The sequence below is a fragment of the Stegostoma tigrinum genome, chromosome 37, assembly GCF_030684315.1.
Source record: "Stegostoma tigrinum isolate sSteTig4 chromosome 37, sSteTig4.hap1, whole genome shotgun sequence".
In the NCBI taxonomy this organism is placed as follows: domain Eukaryota; kingdom Metazoa; phylum Chordata; class Chondrichthyes; order Orectolobiformes; family Stegostomatidae; genus Stegostoma; species Stegostoma tigrinum.
Genome location: NC_081390.1, coordinates 16396609 through 16411576, shown reverse-complemented (window position 1 = coordinate 16411576; position 14968 = coordinate 16396609). Strand labels below are relative to the sequence as shown.

Genomic DNA, 14968 nt, shown 5'->3' with positions numbered 1-14968 from the left:
GTGTAGAATTTCCTGCGGTTGCAGGGGAAGGTGCCGGGTGTGGTGGGGTTGGAGGGCAGTGTGGAGCGAACAAGGGAGTCACGGAGAGAGTGGTCTCTCCGGAAAGCTGACAGGGGAGGGGATGGAAAAATGTCTTGGGTGGTGGGGTCGGATTGTAAATGGCGGAAGTGTCGGAGGATAATGCGTTGTATCCGGAGGTTGGTAGGGTGGTGTGTGAGAACGATGGGGATCCTCTTGGGGCGGGGTGTGAGGGATGTGTTGCGGGAAATACGGGAGACGCGGTCAAGGGCGTTGCCCCAGCTATGCCTGCCTCTTTGTAGGTTACGTGGAACAGTCCCTCTTCCGCACCTACACAGGCCCCAAACCCCACCTCTTCCTCCGGTACATTGACTGTATCGGCGCCGCCTCTTGCTCCCCAGAGGAGCTCAAACAGTTCATCCACTTCACCAACACCTTCCACCCCGACCTTCAGTTCACCTGGGCCATCTCCAGCATATCCCTCACCTTCCTGGACGTCTCAGTCTCCATCTCAGGCAACCAGCTTGTAACTGATGTCCATTTCAAGCCCACCGACTCCCACAGCTACCTAGAATACACCTCCTCCCACCCACCCTCCTGCAAAAATTCCATCCCCTATTCCCAATTCCTCCGCCTCTGCCGCATCTGCTCCCACGATAAGACATTCCACTCCCGCTCATCCCAGATGTCCAAGTTCTTTAAGGACCGCAACTTTCCCCCCACAGTGATCGAAAACGTCCTTGACCGCGTCTCCTGTATTTCCCGCAACATATCCCTCACACCCCGCCCCCACCACAACCGCCCCAAGAGGATCCCCCTCGTTCTCACACACCACCCTACCAACCTCCGGATACAACGCATTATCCTCCGACACTTCTGCCATTTACAATCTGACCCCACCACCCAAGACGTTTTTCCATCCCCTCCCCTGTCAGCTTTCCGGAGAGACCACTCTCTCCGTGACTCCCTTGTTCGCTCCACACTGCCCTCCAACCCCACCACACCCGGCACCTTCCCCTGCAACCGCAGGAAATGCTACACCTGTCCCCACACCTCCTCCCTCACCCCCATCCCAGGCCCCAAGATGACATTCCACATTAAGCAGAGGTTCACCTGCACATCTGCCAATGTGGTATACTGCATCCACTGTACCCGGTGTGGCTTCCTCTACATTGGGGAAACCAAGCGGAGGCTTGGGGACCGCTTTGCAGAACACCTCCGCTCAGTTTGCAACAAACAACTGCACATCCCAGTCGCAAACCATTTCCACTCCCCCTCCCATTCTCTAGATGACATGTCCATCATGGGCCTCCTGCAGTGCCACAATGATGCCACCCGAAGGTTGCAGGAACAGCAACTCATATTCCGCCTGGGAACCCTGCAGCCATATGGTATCAATGTGGACTTCACCAGTTTCAAAATCTCCCCTTCTCCTACTGCATCCCTAAACCAGCCCAGTTCGTCCCCTCCCCCCACTGCACCACACAACCAGCCCAGCTCTTCCCCCCGCCCCCCCACCCACTGCATCCCAAAACCAGTCCAATCTGTCTCTGCCTCCCTAACCGGTTCTTCCTCTCACCCATCCCTTCCTCCCACCCCAAGCCGCACCCCCAGCTACCTACTAACCTCATCCCACCTCCTTGACCTGTCCGTCTTCCCTGGACCGACCTATCCCCTCCCTACCTCCCCACCTACACTCTCTCCACCTATCTTCTTTACTCTCCATCTTCGGTCCGCCTCCCCCTCTCTCCCTATTTATTCCAGTTCCCTCTCCCCATCCCCCTCTCTGATGAAGGGTCTAGGCCCGAAACGTCAGCTTTTGTGCTCCTGAGATGCTGCTTGGCCTGCTGTGTTCATCCAGCCTCACATTTTATTAGTCAACGTTTTGGTTCAGGACCCTTCACGACTTCCTGATGAAGGGTCCTGATCCGAAACATCGACTCTCCTGCTCCTCTAATGCTGCCTGACCTGCTGTGTTCCTCCAGCTCTACACTGTATTGACTCTGACTCCAGCATCGGCAGTTTTTGATACCTCTGGAAGAGTATACTGCATCTGGCCTTTTAAGTGTACTAACTTTGAAATGATTGCTAAACACCCTCCTGGGCCCTGATCAGCACTTTTTTAAATTTGTGGAGTATCAGCTTTCTCCACAATAATATTTTCTTTAAAAATCATATTTTTAGAAACCACCTTTATTATAAAGTTTGGTTATCTTTTTCTTAGCCTCTGCTTTTTATATCTTCTATCACAGAAAATTCTCGGGTTCATTTCACCATCTGCAAATTGAAAGTAAAAGTGAAGGATTTTTAATTGTTTTTAACTTCCTAGTTTGCTGAATGTGACTGCCTGTCCACTTGCTACATGCCAAGACATTGCTGTCAAAGCCTACCGTTGACCCAAAATCCCAGGTGATGAACATAACTATCTAAGATGGGGGAAAACAGTCTGGCACACTGAGGATTTGCAGCAGTTTGTTTCTATTTTAGACTTTGCGCATCCACCATAGTTTGCTTTTGCATCTATGGCACTTTATTGTTTGAGTAGCCTTATCTCATTTGCTTTTGAAGAGCCAGCGAGAGACCACCTGCTGTCTCTTTCTGGGAAGGCCAGCCAAGCTGTGGGCCAGTCAGACTGTGATGGGGCCACCAGTGGGCCTTCCCCAGGAGTTAAGACACAGGGGGAGCAATTGCAGCCCACCAAGATCTGATGGAAATTCTGAGGCTTTTACCTCATTTACATGGCAGTATCACTAGCATAGCAGTAGCTGCTGCCAGGCTAGGATTGTTCTAGGAGATCCAGGATTGTGGAGTGACCAAGCTGACAGCTGAATAGCCTTGAATGGGACACGGTACATTCAGAGGGATAGGGATGCAGTGGGTGGGTCTCGGTGAGAGTCTTCCCCGCACCCCCCCCCCCCCCCCCCACCCCACCCCAGCACCATTCTTCTCCATTGAACACTTTGCTCAGACATTGAGTGTTTTGAGGGACCTCCTAAGTGAATGCCCTTCTGCCTGCAAGCTCATTATCAAAGAAAACAGTAGGTTTGTTGTGTGATGCCTCACAATATATTAGTATACTTGTTGAGAAACATGCTCATGATACAATAATATCATGTGGTCTGAGGATATGAAGATCTTAACTCTGGTTGCTTAAAGTCACCGTAGTCCTAATGAATCATGGCGTAGCTGTCTCATTAGTGAGAGATGACAGTTGGTGGTTTAACTTGGAGGTCATTCCCCCACCCCCCTCAGGCGAGGGGAGAGGTTGAGAAAGAGAGTCCTTCATAGTGCCCTCCGCCAGTGCAGGAATTCAATCCATGCTGTTGGCATCGCACTACATTGCAAACCAGCCATCTGAGCTAACGCCTCGACATGTTAATGGAAGCATGTATCTCAACTACCAACTTTGTATACCAACTTTGCGACAGTAAGCAGTGGTAGCTGTCCATAAAGAAACCGGTCCAAAATGTCAATGGTAGATATTTGTAAACCTCATTGAAAACCAACTTGAAAACAATCCTGGATATCAAAGAACTTGGGCAATCAACAGTGTCACCTAATGTGAGTACAGCTCTGTAGATCAGCATTGACCAGCCAAAAACAGCTTTTTCTCGCTGATTAAAATCTCAGTTCCTGCAACTTCAATTTAAAACAAAGAGATAGTCAAAGATTTCTAGCAGCATAGTTACAAGCCTTTCATGAAGGAAAAGTCAACTTAAATGCACTTAAAAATAGGTTTTCTGTGCTATGAAGGCTTACCTGCATTCAGCAGTCAATCATTTTGTCAAATCAGCACCAAAATGAAATGAAGCCTGTGATGTCATCAGTTCTTATTTGGCATAAACACCAGCTAGAAGCAGAAATCTGCTCCTGCAAGCCTTCATTTCTTTATAGAAACAGTTTTAAAGGAATTAAGCCTTGCTTTGGAGCAGCATTGAGAAAAATAAAGAAAAGCAGAAGCCAGCTCTGAAAAATGTACAGCACACCATCAATGCACAAAGGGAATGAGAAAGATCATGATGATTGGTCAGTCATGTTGAATGACAACAATTGGCAGCAAGATAAGAGTTATCAAACATGTGCAATGGAGAACAACTCCTACCCTCCAGATTCGTATACAAGCACCAGTTTAGGATAAATTGTCAAACCTCAAGTGTTTCATTGGATTTAAATTGTAAACCCTGTTTTTTTTATATAATTATCAAAGTGATAATACATCCCTATATACAACCCTGTCTATTTGTTAGGGATTTAAAAATAAACTTTTGAGAAAAGGGAATATTGTGTTATGGCTCACCTTCCATATATTCGTACACTTTGAGACATAGTCATCACTATCATGTAACCCGAGGGTGTAAAGATAATGGACTCCATCTTGATTCTTGTGATGCTGAATTAAGGATATTACAACGTTCTTTGTAACTGATTAGCCCATTGTTAGCACAGACCCTGATGTGCCTGTGAATTTAATATTTGTACATATTATTGGTGTGCTGTAGTAAATGTCTGTTGGATCTCTCTATGCCGCATTACGTGTCCCAGTTTCTTATTTTGAGGGATATTGTGAGCATTACCACATTAAGTAAAGATACCCTACTGGAAACAAAACACACCAGATATTGACAGTTATAATGTAGTCTGGCAGGCCAGGTGCTAGAAGATTATTTACTTTGCACCATGTCCTGTTTGTTTTGTTCAGATGATGGGTTAACAAACCAATTTCAGTCAGCCTGTATCTCTATAAAGAACATAATATGTAGTATGTCACACGAGAATTGTAATGGAGATGGAAATATAACAAACTAAGGAGAAATTAATTGCAGTCTTTAGGCAATGTAAACCTATTGCCTTAATTAAGGAGGAAAATCAACTAGGAAATAAGTTTAAAAATGGAAATGGGAGTTAAGGCAGGAAGAGAAGCGTAGATTAAAAATAGCATTAAACGAGGCATCTGGCTATCCAAATGATGATTCTGTTTAGACCCAGAGCTCTGGAAAGAAAGCACATTTGAAAAATTTTAAACCTTTATTTCTTAAAATGGATGATGCTGTCAAGGCATGGGATCAATGAATTAATCTTTTTCAGCCAGATGATCAAAATTTGTAAAACAATGCATCTGCATCAACTGTCATTAAATTTACTTCTTAATACTGAATGTTGAAATAATCACAGACTGGTTTACCTAGCAGGTTGGACCACAAACAATTAATGGTTAGTTACCTAAATGAATAATAGAGGCAGTTGAGAATAACATTAGAATCTTGCACTCGCTAAATGACTGAGCATCAATCTATGCTTAGCTCATTTCCTGCAATTTGTAACTTGGATGGCAAACAAGCTAACAACATGGCATTGTTAGTCTATTTTTGGTGTGCTCAACTTGTGGCACACATGTCACCCACTGCTGGCGTCTGACCATTTTGTACAGCTTGATATACAGTCTGCTGGAGGAATGATAGGCTGCCAATTTCGTGCTAATTTTTCTTTCCCAAATATTTGGCATTGATCAACCTTTTGCAACCTTGATTTAAATGCAAAATATTTGGTGTGTAATAATGCTGGTGGAAATTTTGGAGTGTAAAGCCCATGTATTATTTTCTTGAGCTAAAAGAGCCTGAGTCACGCTGTCAGGGTTGGGGTGGTGGTGGTGTGGGGGTGAAGGAGAGACAAAGGAATGAGAGAGGCTCAGTATGTGCTCCACAAGAGGCAACCCAAGGGTTAACGTTAGTTAAAATGAACTCAATTGGGGCCGCTTTTTTGTCCTCTCTAGTCTGTTTAATGAAAAAGGCAAAAAAGTGGCTTTATTTTTAAGCTTTGCTGCTTAGGACTTTTTAATGGTCATTTCTCTTAATTACTCATCTCAGGTATCAATTTATTGCTTTTGAAATTTTTTTTCAGCTCACTTTTACCATTTCTGTAACCCTTACCTATCTTAAATTTGCTGACTAGCCCCTTGAATAAAATTGTAAAAGTGCCCCTCCTGCTCTGCCCTCATGTAAAGCTTAGACAACTCTTGTTTTGTGGACTGCTGGTTCGCAATGTTGTCAGAACTTGTACGATCTTTCCCTAATGAGTGGTAACATGGAGTTGATTTTCTTCCACCCCTGGGGGAAGCCATGTTTGGGATGTGTAGTTCGACATGGAATTATCTGTTCCACATTGCTGCAGCTGGAGCAGAGGATATATCTCGTGCGTTCACTCGTATAGCTCTGAGATCGTTAAGCGACATCAACTTTGTAACTAGCTAATTATTGACATGCAATCAGTCCAGTGAATATATTGTCTTCTTGTGAAGTTAGCCTTCTAAATCTGACTAGTAGAATTTACTTTGGGAGAAGATATTGGAGGGTTCTCCTGAGTAAAGAGAATCTACTGAGGTGCCTCCATTGTGACGTAACTTTCGAGCAAAAGTCCTTTCTCTGCAGTTGACCAACCTGGTTTAAGTGTATGTCAGAAGCATTCACTTTTTTTTTAAAAAAGATTCACTCAATTTTATTCATCACAAAGTTTTTTAAGATGTCTATGAGGCGCAGCTGCTTAGACTAGTCAGGTGCCACATTTATAGCTCCCTAAGCTTTCAGCCTTTTAACTATGGATCTGTTACAGGACCAAACAGTGAGGCATAAAAATATCATACTTTAAGTTACTGGCTCAAGAATAGCTTCTTAATGTTGACTGTCTTATCACTGGTAAGAAATGCTGTGTTTAAATAATGGGCAGCACGGTGGTTCAGTGGTTGGCACTGCTGCCTCACAGTGCCAGGGACCCGGGTTCGTTTCCATCCTCGGGTGACTGTGCAAACTCCACACAGACATTCTGTCCATGTCTACGTGGGTTTCCTCCGGGTGCTCGGGTTTCCTCCCACAGTCCAAAGATGTGCAGGTCGGGTGGATTGGCCATGCTAAATTACCTGTAGTGTTCAGGGATGTGTAGATTAGGGGGATAGGTCTGGGTGGGGTGCTCTTTGTGTCGGTGTGGACCTGTCAGGCCAAAGGGCCTATTTCCATACTGTAGGGGTTCTATGAAATGATCTAAAAAAGTTCTGAATTCCCAGTATTCAAGTCGCCTGCTGCCTCCGTGTTGTGTGGATTCCTTCAAATTAAATTTTGTTGCCAGTATTTATGGAAATATGCAACGTTTAGCTGCAATCTGTACTAAAATTCTCAAAAATGAATGTTAATACGATTTCTTAGTTATGAGAAACTTCAAAATAATCCTTGATTACATATTTAGTCTGGAGAGTTGTAATCACTTGAAAAATGGTCTTACTGTTGAATCTTCTGTTTCAGCCGAGACTTAACTATGTCATTGACTCATAAAGTATGAACTGTGCATCTTTCAGAAATTGAAATGTAATTTTGATGTTCTGCTTCACAGAAGATTGCCTTGCTGAGGATGGTGCATTACTGGTCAACCCACATTTGCAAGTCATTGGGATGGAAAATGTTTATGCAATAGGAGATTGTGCAGATGTGAAGGAACCTAAAATGGCTTACCATGCTGGACTCCATGGAGTGGTCGCTGCAGATAATATTATCAACAGTCTTGGCAAAAAGTGTCTGAAAGATTACAAACCAGGTAAAGGTTCTGCAGATGGTTTTAGCAAATTGTCATTGCCATTTGAAATGATCAATGTGATATTGGAGCATGTTTTTAATTTTTTTTGATTCCATATTCTTTCTTTTTCCTGCTGTCTTCATAACTTCTGCCCTCATTCCTGTCACCTATGGAAACGCACCAGCTAAAATGAATTTGAAGTCAGGTGGATGTTGATATGCCTTAATAAGCTAGCATTTGGAAGTAATTTCCTCCAATTAAAGAGGTCCATGCCCATTGGAATGCTGAGGTGAAAGTATTGGGGCTTAGTGCAATTGAAGCAGTAATGCGCAATGATTTTATTTTGGCATATGTGGGAATGTATCAGTTCACTACAAAAAGCTGTCACTTACAAGTAAGACTCCATTCATCTGATGCTGTACAATAACTAAAGTTCAGCCCTTTTGCTGTATTTCTGCATTGTCAACTCAAGAATACACTGTCTGTTATATAGTAGGACATAGGGAAGAGTGAAACACTCAGTGATGGAACTAGTGTCTAACTACCTGTGTTTTACTTTCTTTTTATTCATTCAAGGGATGTGAATGTTGCTGGTGGACAGCATTTATTGCCCATCTCTGGTCGTCTTCAAAGGTTGTGATGAGCTGCTGTCTTGAACTGATGCTGTCCTCACGTGGAGGGGCAACCACAATGCTATTTGGAAGGGAGTTCCAAAAATTTGATCTAATGACAGTGAAAGAGCAGTGATTATAGTTTCATGTTAGGATGGTGTGACATAGAAGGAACCTTGCAGCTAGTGATGTTCCTATGTATCTGTTGTCCTTGCTCTTCGAGGTGATAGAGGTCGAGTTTGAAAGTTGCTGGGAGTGAGTTGCTGCTGAGTTCATGCAGTGTATCTTACGGTACACACTAGTGTCACTGGTGAAGGAATGAATGTTGAAGGTGTTGGATGAGATGCCACTCAAATGGGCTATGTCCTCTTGATGTCCAGCTTCTCATTATTTGTTGGAGCTGCACCCATCCAAGCAAGTGGACTGTATTCCATCATACTCCTGACTTGTGCCTTGTAGATTGTGGATAGGCTTTGGGGAGACAGGAGGTGACTGTATGATCTGAAATTGAAATAACATAGATTCTTGATTAGTAAAGGGATCAATGGTAATGAGAGAAGACAAGAGAATAGAGAAAAGGATAGAGAAAAACATCAGCCTTGATTGAAAGGTGACAAAGACTCAGAATGCTGAATGGCCTAATTCTCCCCTATATCTGATGGCCTTGCATGATATTCTTTAATACTTGGCATGTAAGTTTGGAATAGGTTGTGGTGGTAGTGAGCGCAGAGTGTAAAGCTTGTATTCTAACTATGTAGGCATCATTCCAAATGGGCCTTTTTTCTGCCTTATTTCATCCTGGTGCCTGAGTTATACAGCTGTGAATGTACACTACATAATCATGTATTCTTGAGAATAAAGTACAGGTGACTGTGGCAGAACACCAAGGCAGTACACTATTATGTACTGGAATGGGATTTTGCACTGGATCAGTGTTTCTAATCTTCCCAGGTGATACCAAATGCAGCCAAGGCTTTCTGAAGCTAAGTAGAATGATATCTGAAACAATTCATTGTTTCTACTTTTGTGAATTTGGTTTTATTGTCATGTGTACCTTACAGTAAGAATACTGTAAAATACAGTGAAAAGCTTTCATTTGTTTGCCATGATTTGGCCCCAATTTGAATAATTTAAGAAGGATGGGAGCGAAAGATGTAGCTTAAACAGAGTCCATTAGTCCTGAGCCAGCTCATCACCATCAACAATGCCTCTGCCGCCACCCCTCTGCCACCTTGCCGCTGTCCACATAGGACCCAACCAGTGTGGAAGTTGCCATTCCTCAGGTCCTATCTTTTGCCCCAAGTTCGATATTCCTCTGTCACACCGCTTGTGCCGGACCGACCAACGTTGGGGTCACTGCTGGGCCCACTTCAATGTCGATGTGATGCCCTTCCCTCATCACTCCTGCCATGCCAGTGCCTGACCCAATCAATGACTAAATCATCAATCCTCCGGCGAGTTGGCCATGCAGTTGTCGAAGTCACCTCCATTGTTGCGGTCACCGATTTTCCAATGCCATGTCCTGGGCTCACCCCAAAAAGGTAAAGACTTGATTGAAGTCCCCACTGACCCCACTCGAGGTCTGTACCAAGCTCTTGCTGCCGCCGATGCTGACCAAGCTCAGGAAAGAAAGATAAGTAAAGGTATAGAGAGAAAAAAGGAAATGAAAAGCAGTCGGAGTGGACGAGCTTTAACTTAGGAATGCTGCTCTGCCATCTTGTTCAGTATTTCCACAAGGTCAAATGCAAGCCGTCATTAGAGGCCTAAGAACGCCTTGTGTTTTGACGTGGAATGAGTCAGCTTTATCCTAATTCCTTAATCCAGCAACTCCTGAAATCACATTCATCAACTCAGTCATACCATGACGGCTGTATAATCTGAATTGTAGCTATATTTGGAGAACCACTACACAGATATCCATGATAAAACATATGTGTTGTAGAAGTGATGCTGAAATTGGGAGAAAACAGTGAACAAAATGTATATCCGTTACTGCTTCAAGTGCATTGAATATGGTCTCAGAAGTTTTCTTGACTGGCTTGGCAGTAAAAGCAACATTAAGGGTAGAAGTATACCACCCAGAAAATGGCACAAAATTGTAGTAATGGTTTCCGCAAATTTGTAATACTTGGTTACTTTGGATAATTCTTCCTAACTTTTGCTCCCATTGAATGCATCAAGTGACTGCTGGTGAGTTTGCATAGTCTGGCCTAAAATCCAAGTTGTGCCAATGTAAAGATTTTTACTAATCTTAAGTCTATCAGTAGTTGCCCTTTTTATTTACAAAATCAGACCTTTCAGCAACATTCTCAAGGTAGTTCTTATGGTATCAATATAGCTAACCTATTGCTGCAGAATGTACATGGAAAGTGCTCTGTCCCTACACACCACAAGAATATTGCCCAGTTTACTAGGATGTCTGGGATACTGGGTGAATAGGTCATGGTAACAGCATACATCAGTTATTGCACTTCTGTCTAGCTTCTGGAGAAGGCATGCTTGTTCACAGTACTGATCTAAATTTCAGATGCAGTATGTAGACATGTTTAATCAACCTGTTCAGACATGACACAATTCCAGGACGGAGGCTTGAACCTGTACCTCCTGGCCACAAGAGTCTTCATACATTATCAACTAGGATGGGATTCAAACTCTCACATGCAGAGTATAATGGATTAGCAGCTCATCACTTTAAATTCCCAGCCACCTCATCAGTGTGTACTCTGTGCGTAATGAGTTTGTTAGAGTAGCTATGGGCTAGTTAATATATTTACAACATGTAACTTTTTTATTTTTTTTACCATAAATCTGTCTGGTTTCTCCTGCATGCTTTAGGGCAAAGAGATAACTTGAAACTGTTTGTGAATGGTATTTCTTGTCTCCCTAGGTTCTCTGACTATGCTATTGTCAATGGGTCGGAATGATGGAATTGGCCAGCTTTTTGGCTGGCATGTTGGAAAATTCATTGTTGTTATGGCCAAAAGTAGAGATCTACTAGTTTGGAAAAGCTGGAGAGAAATGGGCCAAACAAAACCCAGCTGACTGCAGAGTGCCTGACTGTTGTCTTTCTGTCATTCTGGAATGTGCCTCTATCGGCTTCTTTTAATGCATATTTAATCCTTTCGAATAAAAAGTTATGATCCTGCATCTTTATAAATAATTTGCAAGTAGAAATGATTTAACCTGAACAGATATACAGTAGTCAACAATAACGATTTTAAAAAATCAAATAGGTGATTTATATGGGTGCAGAAAAAACAGCAGTGATCTCATTTCTGTTCACTTATGCTTATAAAGCTTAATCACTGCTGACAATAAATAATTTTCCAAGCAGTGCTTTTGCTTAATATTTGCTTATCAAAATGTTTATAAATAAAGAACTTTTCTTCCCTGCTATGTAATAATCTACATTGCATTTGCAGCTGTAGGAGACCAGATTGCACAAGCCAAGAACTGTTTGTCTTTTGATTAGGAAATGAATGTCTATCCAAATCTAAAACTGGTGAGGAGGTGGCATTTACTTCAGCAGAATTATTCTCGTTGAACTTTCTCAACTGGTTAAATTGTTAATGGACCTGGAAGACCTGCGTTTAAATCTTGGTGCTGAGTTAATTGATTCCAGCAGAATGACCAGGACCCCTGGTTCTTATCTCCTTCATCTTTTCCTGTTTAGGGTCCTATATGATCAGTGTTCCTGGGACTGAGATATAAGAAGGAAGTCTCAATTGTCTTCTCACCAACATGTCCCAACACCTTTTTAATGAATTCCTCTGAATTAATGTTTGAAAGCCCAGAAATGCCATATGTTGTATTTCAGTGGAATCCCAACACTAGAAAAAAAAGCTTTATCACCAACAAATGCATATATATGAAGTTATTTCGGTATTATTGAGTTTTGCTGTTTCGGTGTGACCTATCAGTGTGAACATCTATGCTTTGGATTTTTTTGTGTCTTGGGGAAAGAATTTAAATGACTCAGTTGCAGCAAACTAGAGGTGCTGAAATCAGGTTTATTGGATATCCAATTAAAAATGTTAGCGATGCTAAAATGTGCAACATTAGACATTTATGCAACTTTGACAACTGGGTAACTCGAGCAAAGTTGTGTTGACCACTCTCGCTGTATGGATGGACTATTCTAGGCTATGTGAACTTAGCACTATAAATTCCAGGATTCTAAGCCAGTGACAATGAATGGTTTGACAATATAAGTTCAAGTTATGATGTGATTTGGATGTGGTGATCATCTTCCAACATAGAGTATTCTCAATTGTATTGCTGTAGAATAACTGGTAAGCTACAGAGAGTGCATGCTAGAAGTGCAGTGTGCAGATCTTCAGTCTATTCTTACCATTATTGTCCCATAAAATGCTGGTTGGTTTTTTTTTTGCAACAAAATAGCCAGGCTGAAAACTATAGTCATTATTTTTTTTAACCAATCTATTGTGTAACTGCATATCAAAGTACTGAACAAATAATTCAATTGACTTTATTCTAAGTCATCACCACATAATTGAAGGGTAAGCCTCAGCAATTAACAGGGATTGTATGCAACCTGACTAAAATAGACTATTGTGATGTAGTGGTAGAGCCTGTACCTCCTGAACCAGCAGAGTTCAAGTCCTACCTGCTCTAGAGGTGTGTGATATCATCTCTGAGCAGGCTGATTAGAAAATACTTGCTAAAAATTCTGACTAAACAGCTAGTGCTGTCCCAGTTCGTTATAAAGTCACAGGAGCATGGAAACAAACCCTTTGGTCCAACCAGTCCAGGCTGACCATCATACCAAACTAAACTATTTCCACATGCCTGCACTTGGCCTATATCCCTCCAAATATTTCTTATTCATGCACTTATCATTGGCATTTCCTTTCATATGAACACCTCATCCATAAGCCCAAGTCTGACCTTGCGAGAGCATTAAAGCTCAAATCAGCACAATGGTAAAGGCATGTAGCAAGGCCAAATTGAAACTAGAAATACAAATTTCTTTCCAGTACAGGTATATACTCATGAGGAACAGGTGCAACCCTCAACTGTAATATCTAGAATATGCTATGAATGGTGTTCTCCTGTAAATAAGCCTCTAACTTGTTGTACTTCTCACTCTCTAGTGCCTTAAGATCAAAGAATAAAATTTTACAGCTTTCAAGTTTCATAGTATATGCTTAAACCTCTTCATATCTTTAACTATCTCCTCACTAAAACTGATCTTTTTGATAAAATCTTTTCATTATTGACCCTAATATCCTTGAGATGCAATATCATACTTTGCTTAATAATGTTCCTGTAAAATCTCTTGGTCCATGTTATTAAAGGTGCTGTATAAATGGAGGATATTACTTTGTTCTCAACTATCACAATGAGGCTTCTGATTCATTCTAGGAGTTTGAATATCAGCACATATGCAGTTATTCCAAGATTCAGTAAACTGGAATTGCATTTGCAGAAAACATCTGGTTCCATTCATGAGATGCTGTACCCTCCGTTTAGGTGGGGTGGAAATCGTTGTTTTGGTTTTGTATAAATCAGCAGACATTCTGTGTAATCTTTGTCCTTTAAATGTTATTGAGTCACTTGTTCCTGATTTCTAGCTTTGCTGATACATGGGGGCAGCTCCCTCAACAGTTCGATTTGGATTTGTGTAATATTAGTTTAAATCCAGTTAAACTGCCAAGATTGTCCCTCTGGTTTGAATGAAATGCTGCATCCTTTTCCTTTTACAGATCTTGATACATGTTAGAAAGTGTACGAGTATTTCGCCAATTGATCTGCTCTGAGTTATTGTTTTAGCACATTAATCCCTTTTCAGTTTGATATCCATTCTGTTTTGTTCCAGTTGCATCGATATCTCCATTAAACTAAATTACTTCATACACACTGATGTTTGGTTATTGCCAAGTTATCCATAGTTTGATGAATGATTCTTTGTGTTGCAAAAATAGAATGGTCCCCATTTTTATTCTTTAACTGATACTTCAATTGTGTAAAGACAAAGCCATCAAACAGGCATTGTAAATTCCACACCTTGTTACAAACATTTAAAACTGGGTATCAATTGTTGCAACCCCCCACTAAATTCTACTTCAGTTTTATTTGCAAATTTTTGTCACCTTGCAATTCAGGTCATGAGTGTTGTGTATTATGATCACACTAGACCTTTGTCTTATGCTGGAAAACCAAAATGCACATCAGTTTTTGAAAAAGCCCAGTACTGATGTAGATGCATATTTGGGTAATGTTCTTCTACTTACACTGCCAGTATAAACTTAATGGTTGCCAGCCTACCGATGGGCTTAGCCAACTCTATAATTCCCATTAAGAATGGGCTGAGATGATTTTGAAGCCCAGAATTAATTGATACCTATAGATGAATTCTAACATAGTAATGGTTCTAAACTGGAGTCCTTGTTAGAAATCAAAGCATCACAAAACATTTTTCTTCAACACTCATGGTTGCTGGTTTTCATGTGGTCAAGTTCTTACCAGCTGTTCAGTTTTACCTCTAGCTAAATAGTGTTAATAGTATTGAAATTAAGTGCACAATAACTAACAATGCTGCAGCAAAGAAAGCCCCAGCTGTATGAAAATTCTCACAAGACACCCGATGCAGAAACTTGACACTGGTGCTGTAGCAGTTGAATTGTCGTGCTGTCAGTGAGTTAGTGACATAAGTAGCCATGTGGTGTCCATACAATTTCAATATATTCCTAACAGTTCTTAATACTCAAATGCAATGTAAAGAAATCTAGAAAGTCGTTCCTTCTTAAAAATAAAAGACA

General features: G+C 41.7%; 1 protein-coding gene across 4 annotated transcripts in view; it reads left to right on the top strand.

The window, feature by feature from the left end:
- The window catches only part of LOC125467473 (ferroptosis suppressor protein 1-like), a 28599-nt gene extending 13636 nt beyond the window's left edge, over positions 1–14963 (top strand). For all 4 annotated transcript variants that reach the window (XM_048563326.2, XM_048563325.2, XM_048563328.2 and 1 more), the window contains exons 8-9: positions 7396–7596; positions 11074–14963. In XM_048563326.2, coding sequence (XP_048419283.1) covers positions 7396–7596; positions 11074–11228 — 356 coding nt within the window. In that variant the 3' untranslated portion in view covers positions 11229–14963. The remainder of the gene's footprint in view (positions 1–7395; positions 7597–11073) is intronic.
- Positions 14964–14968: the final 5 nt, after the last annotated feature.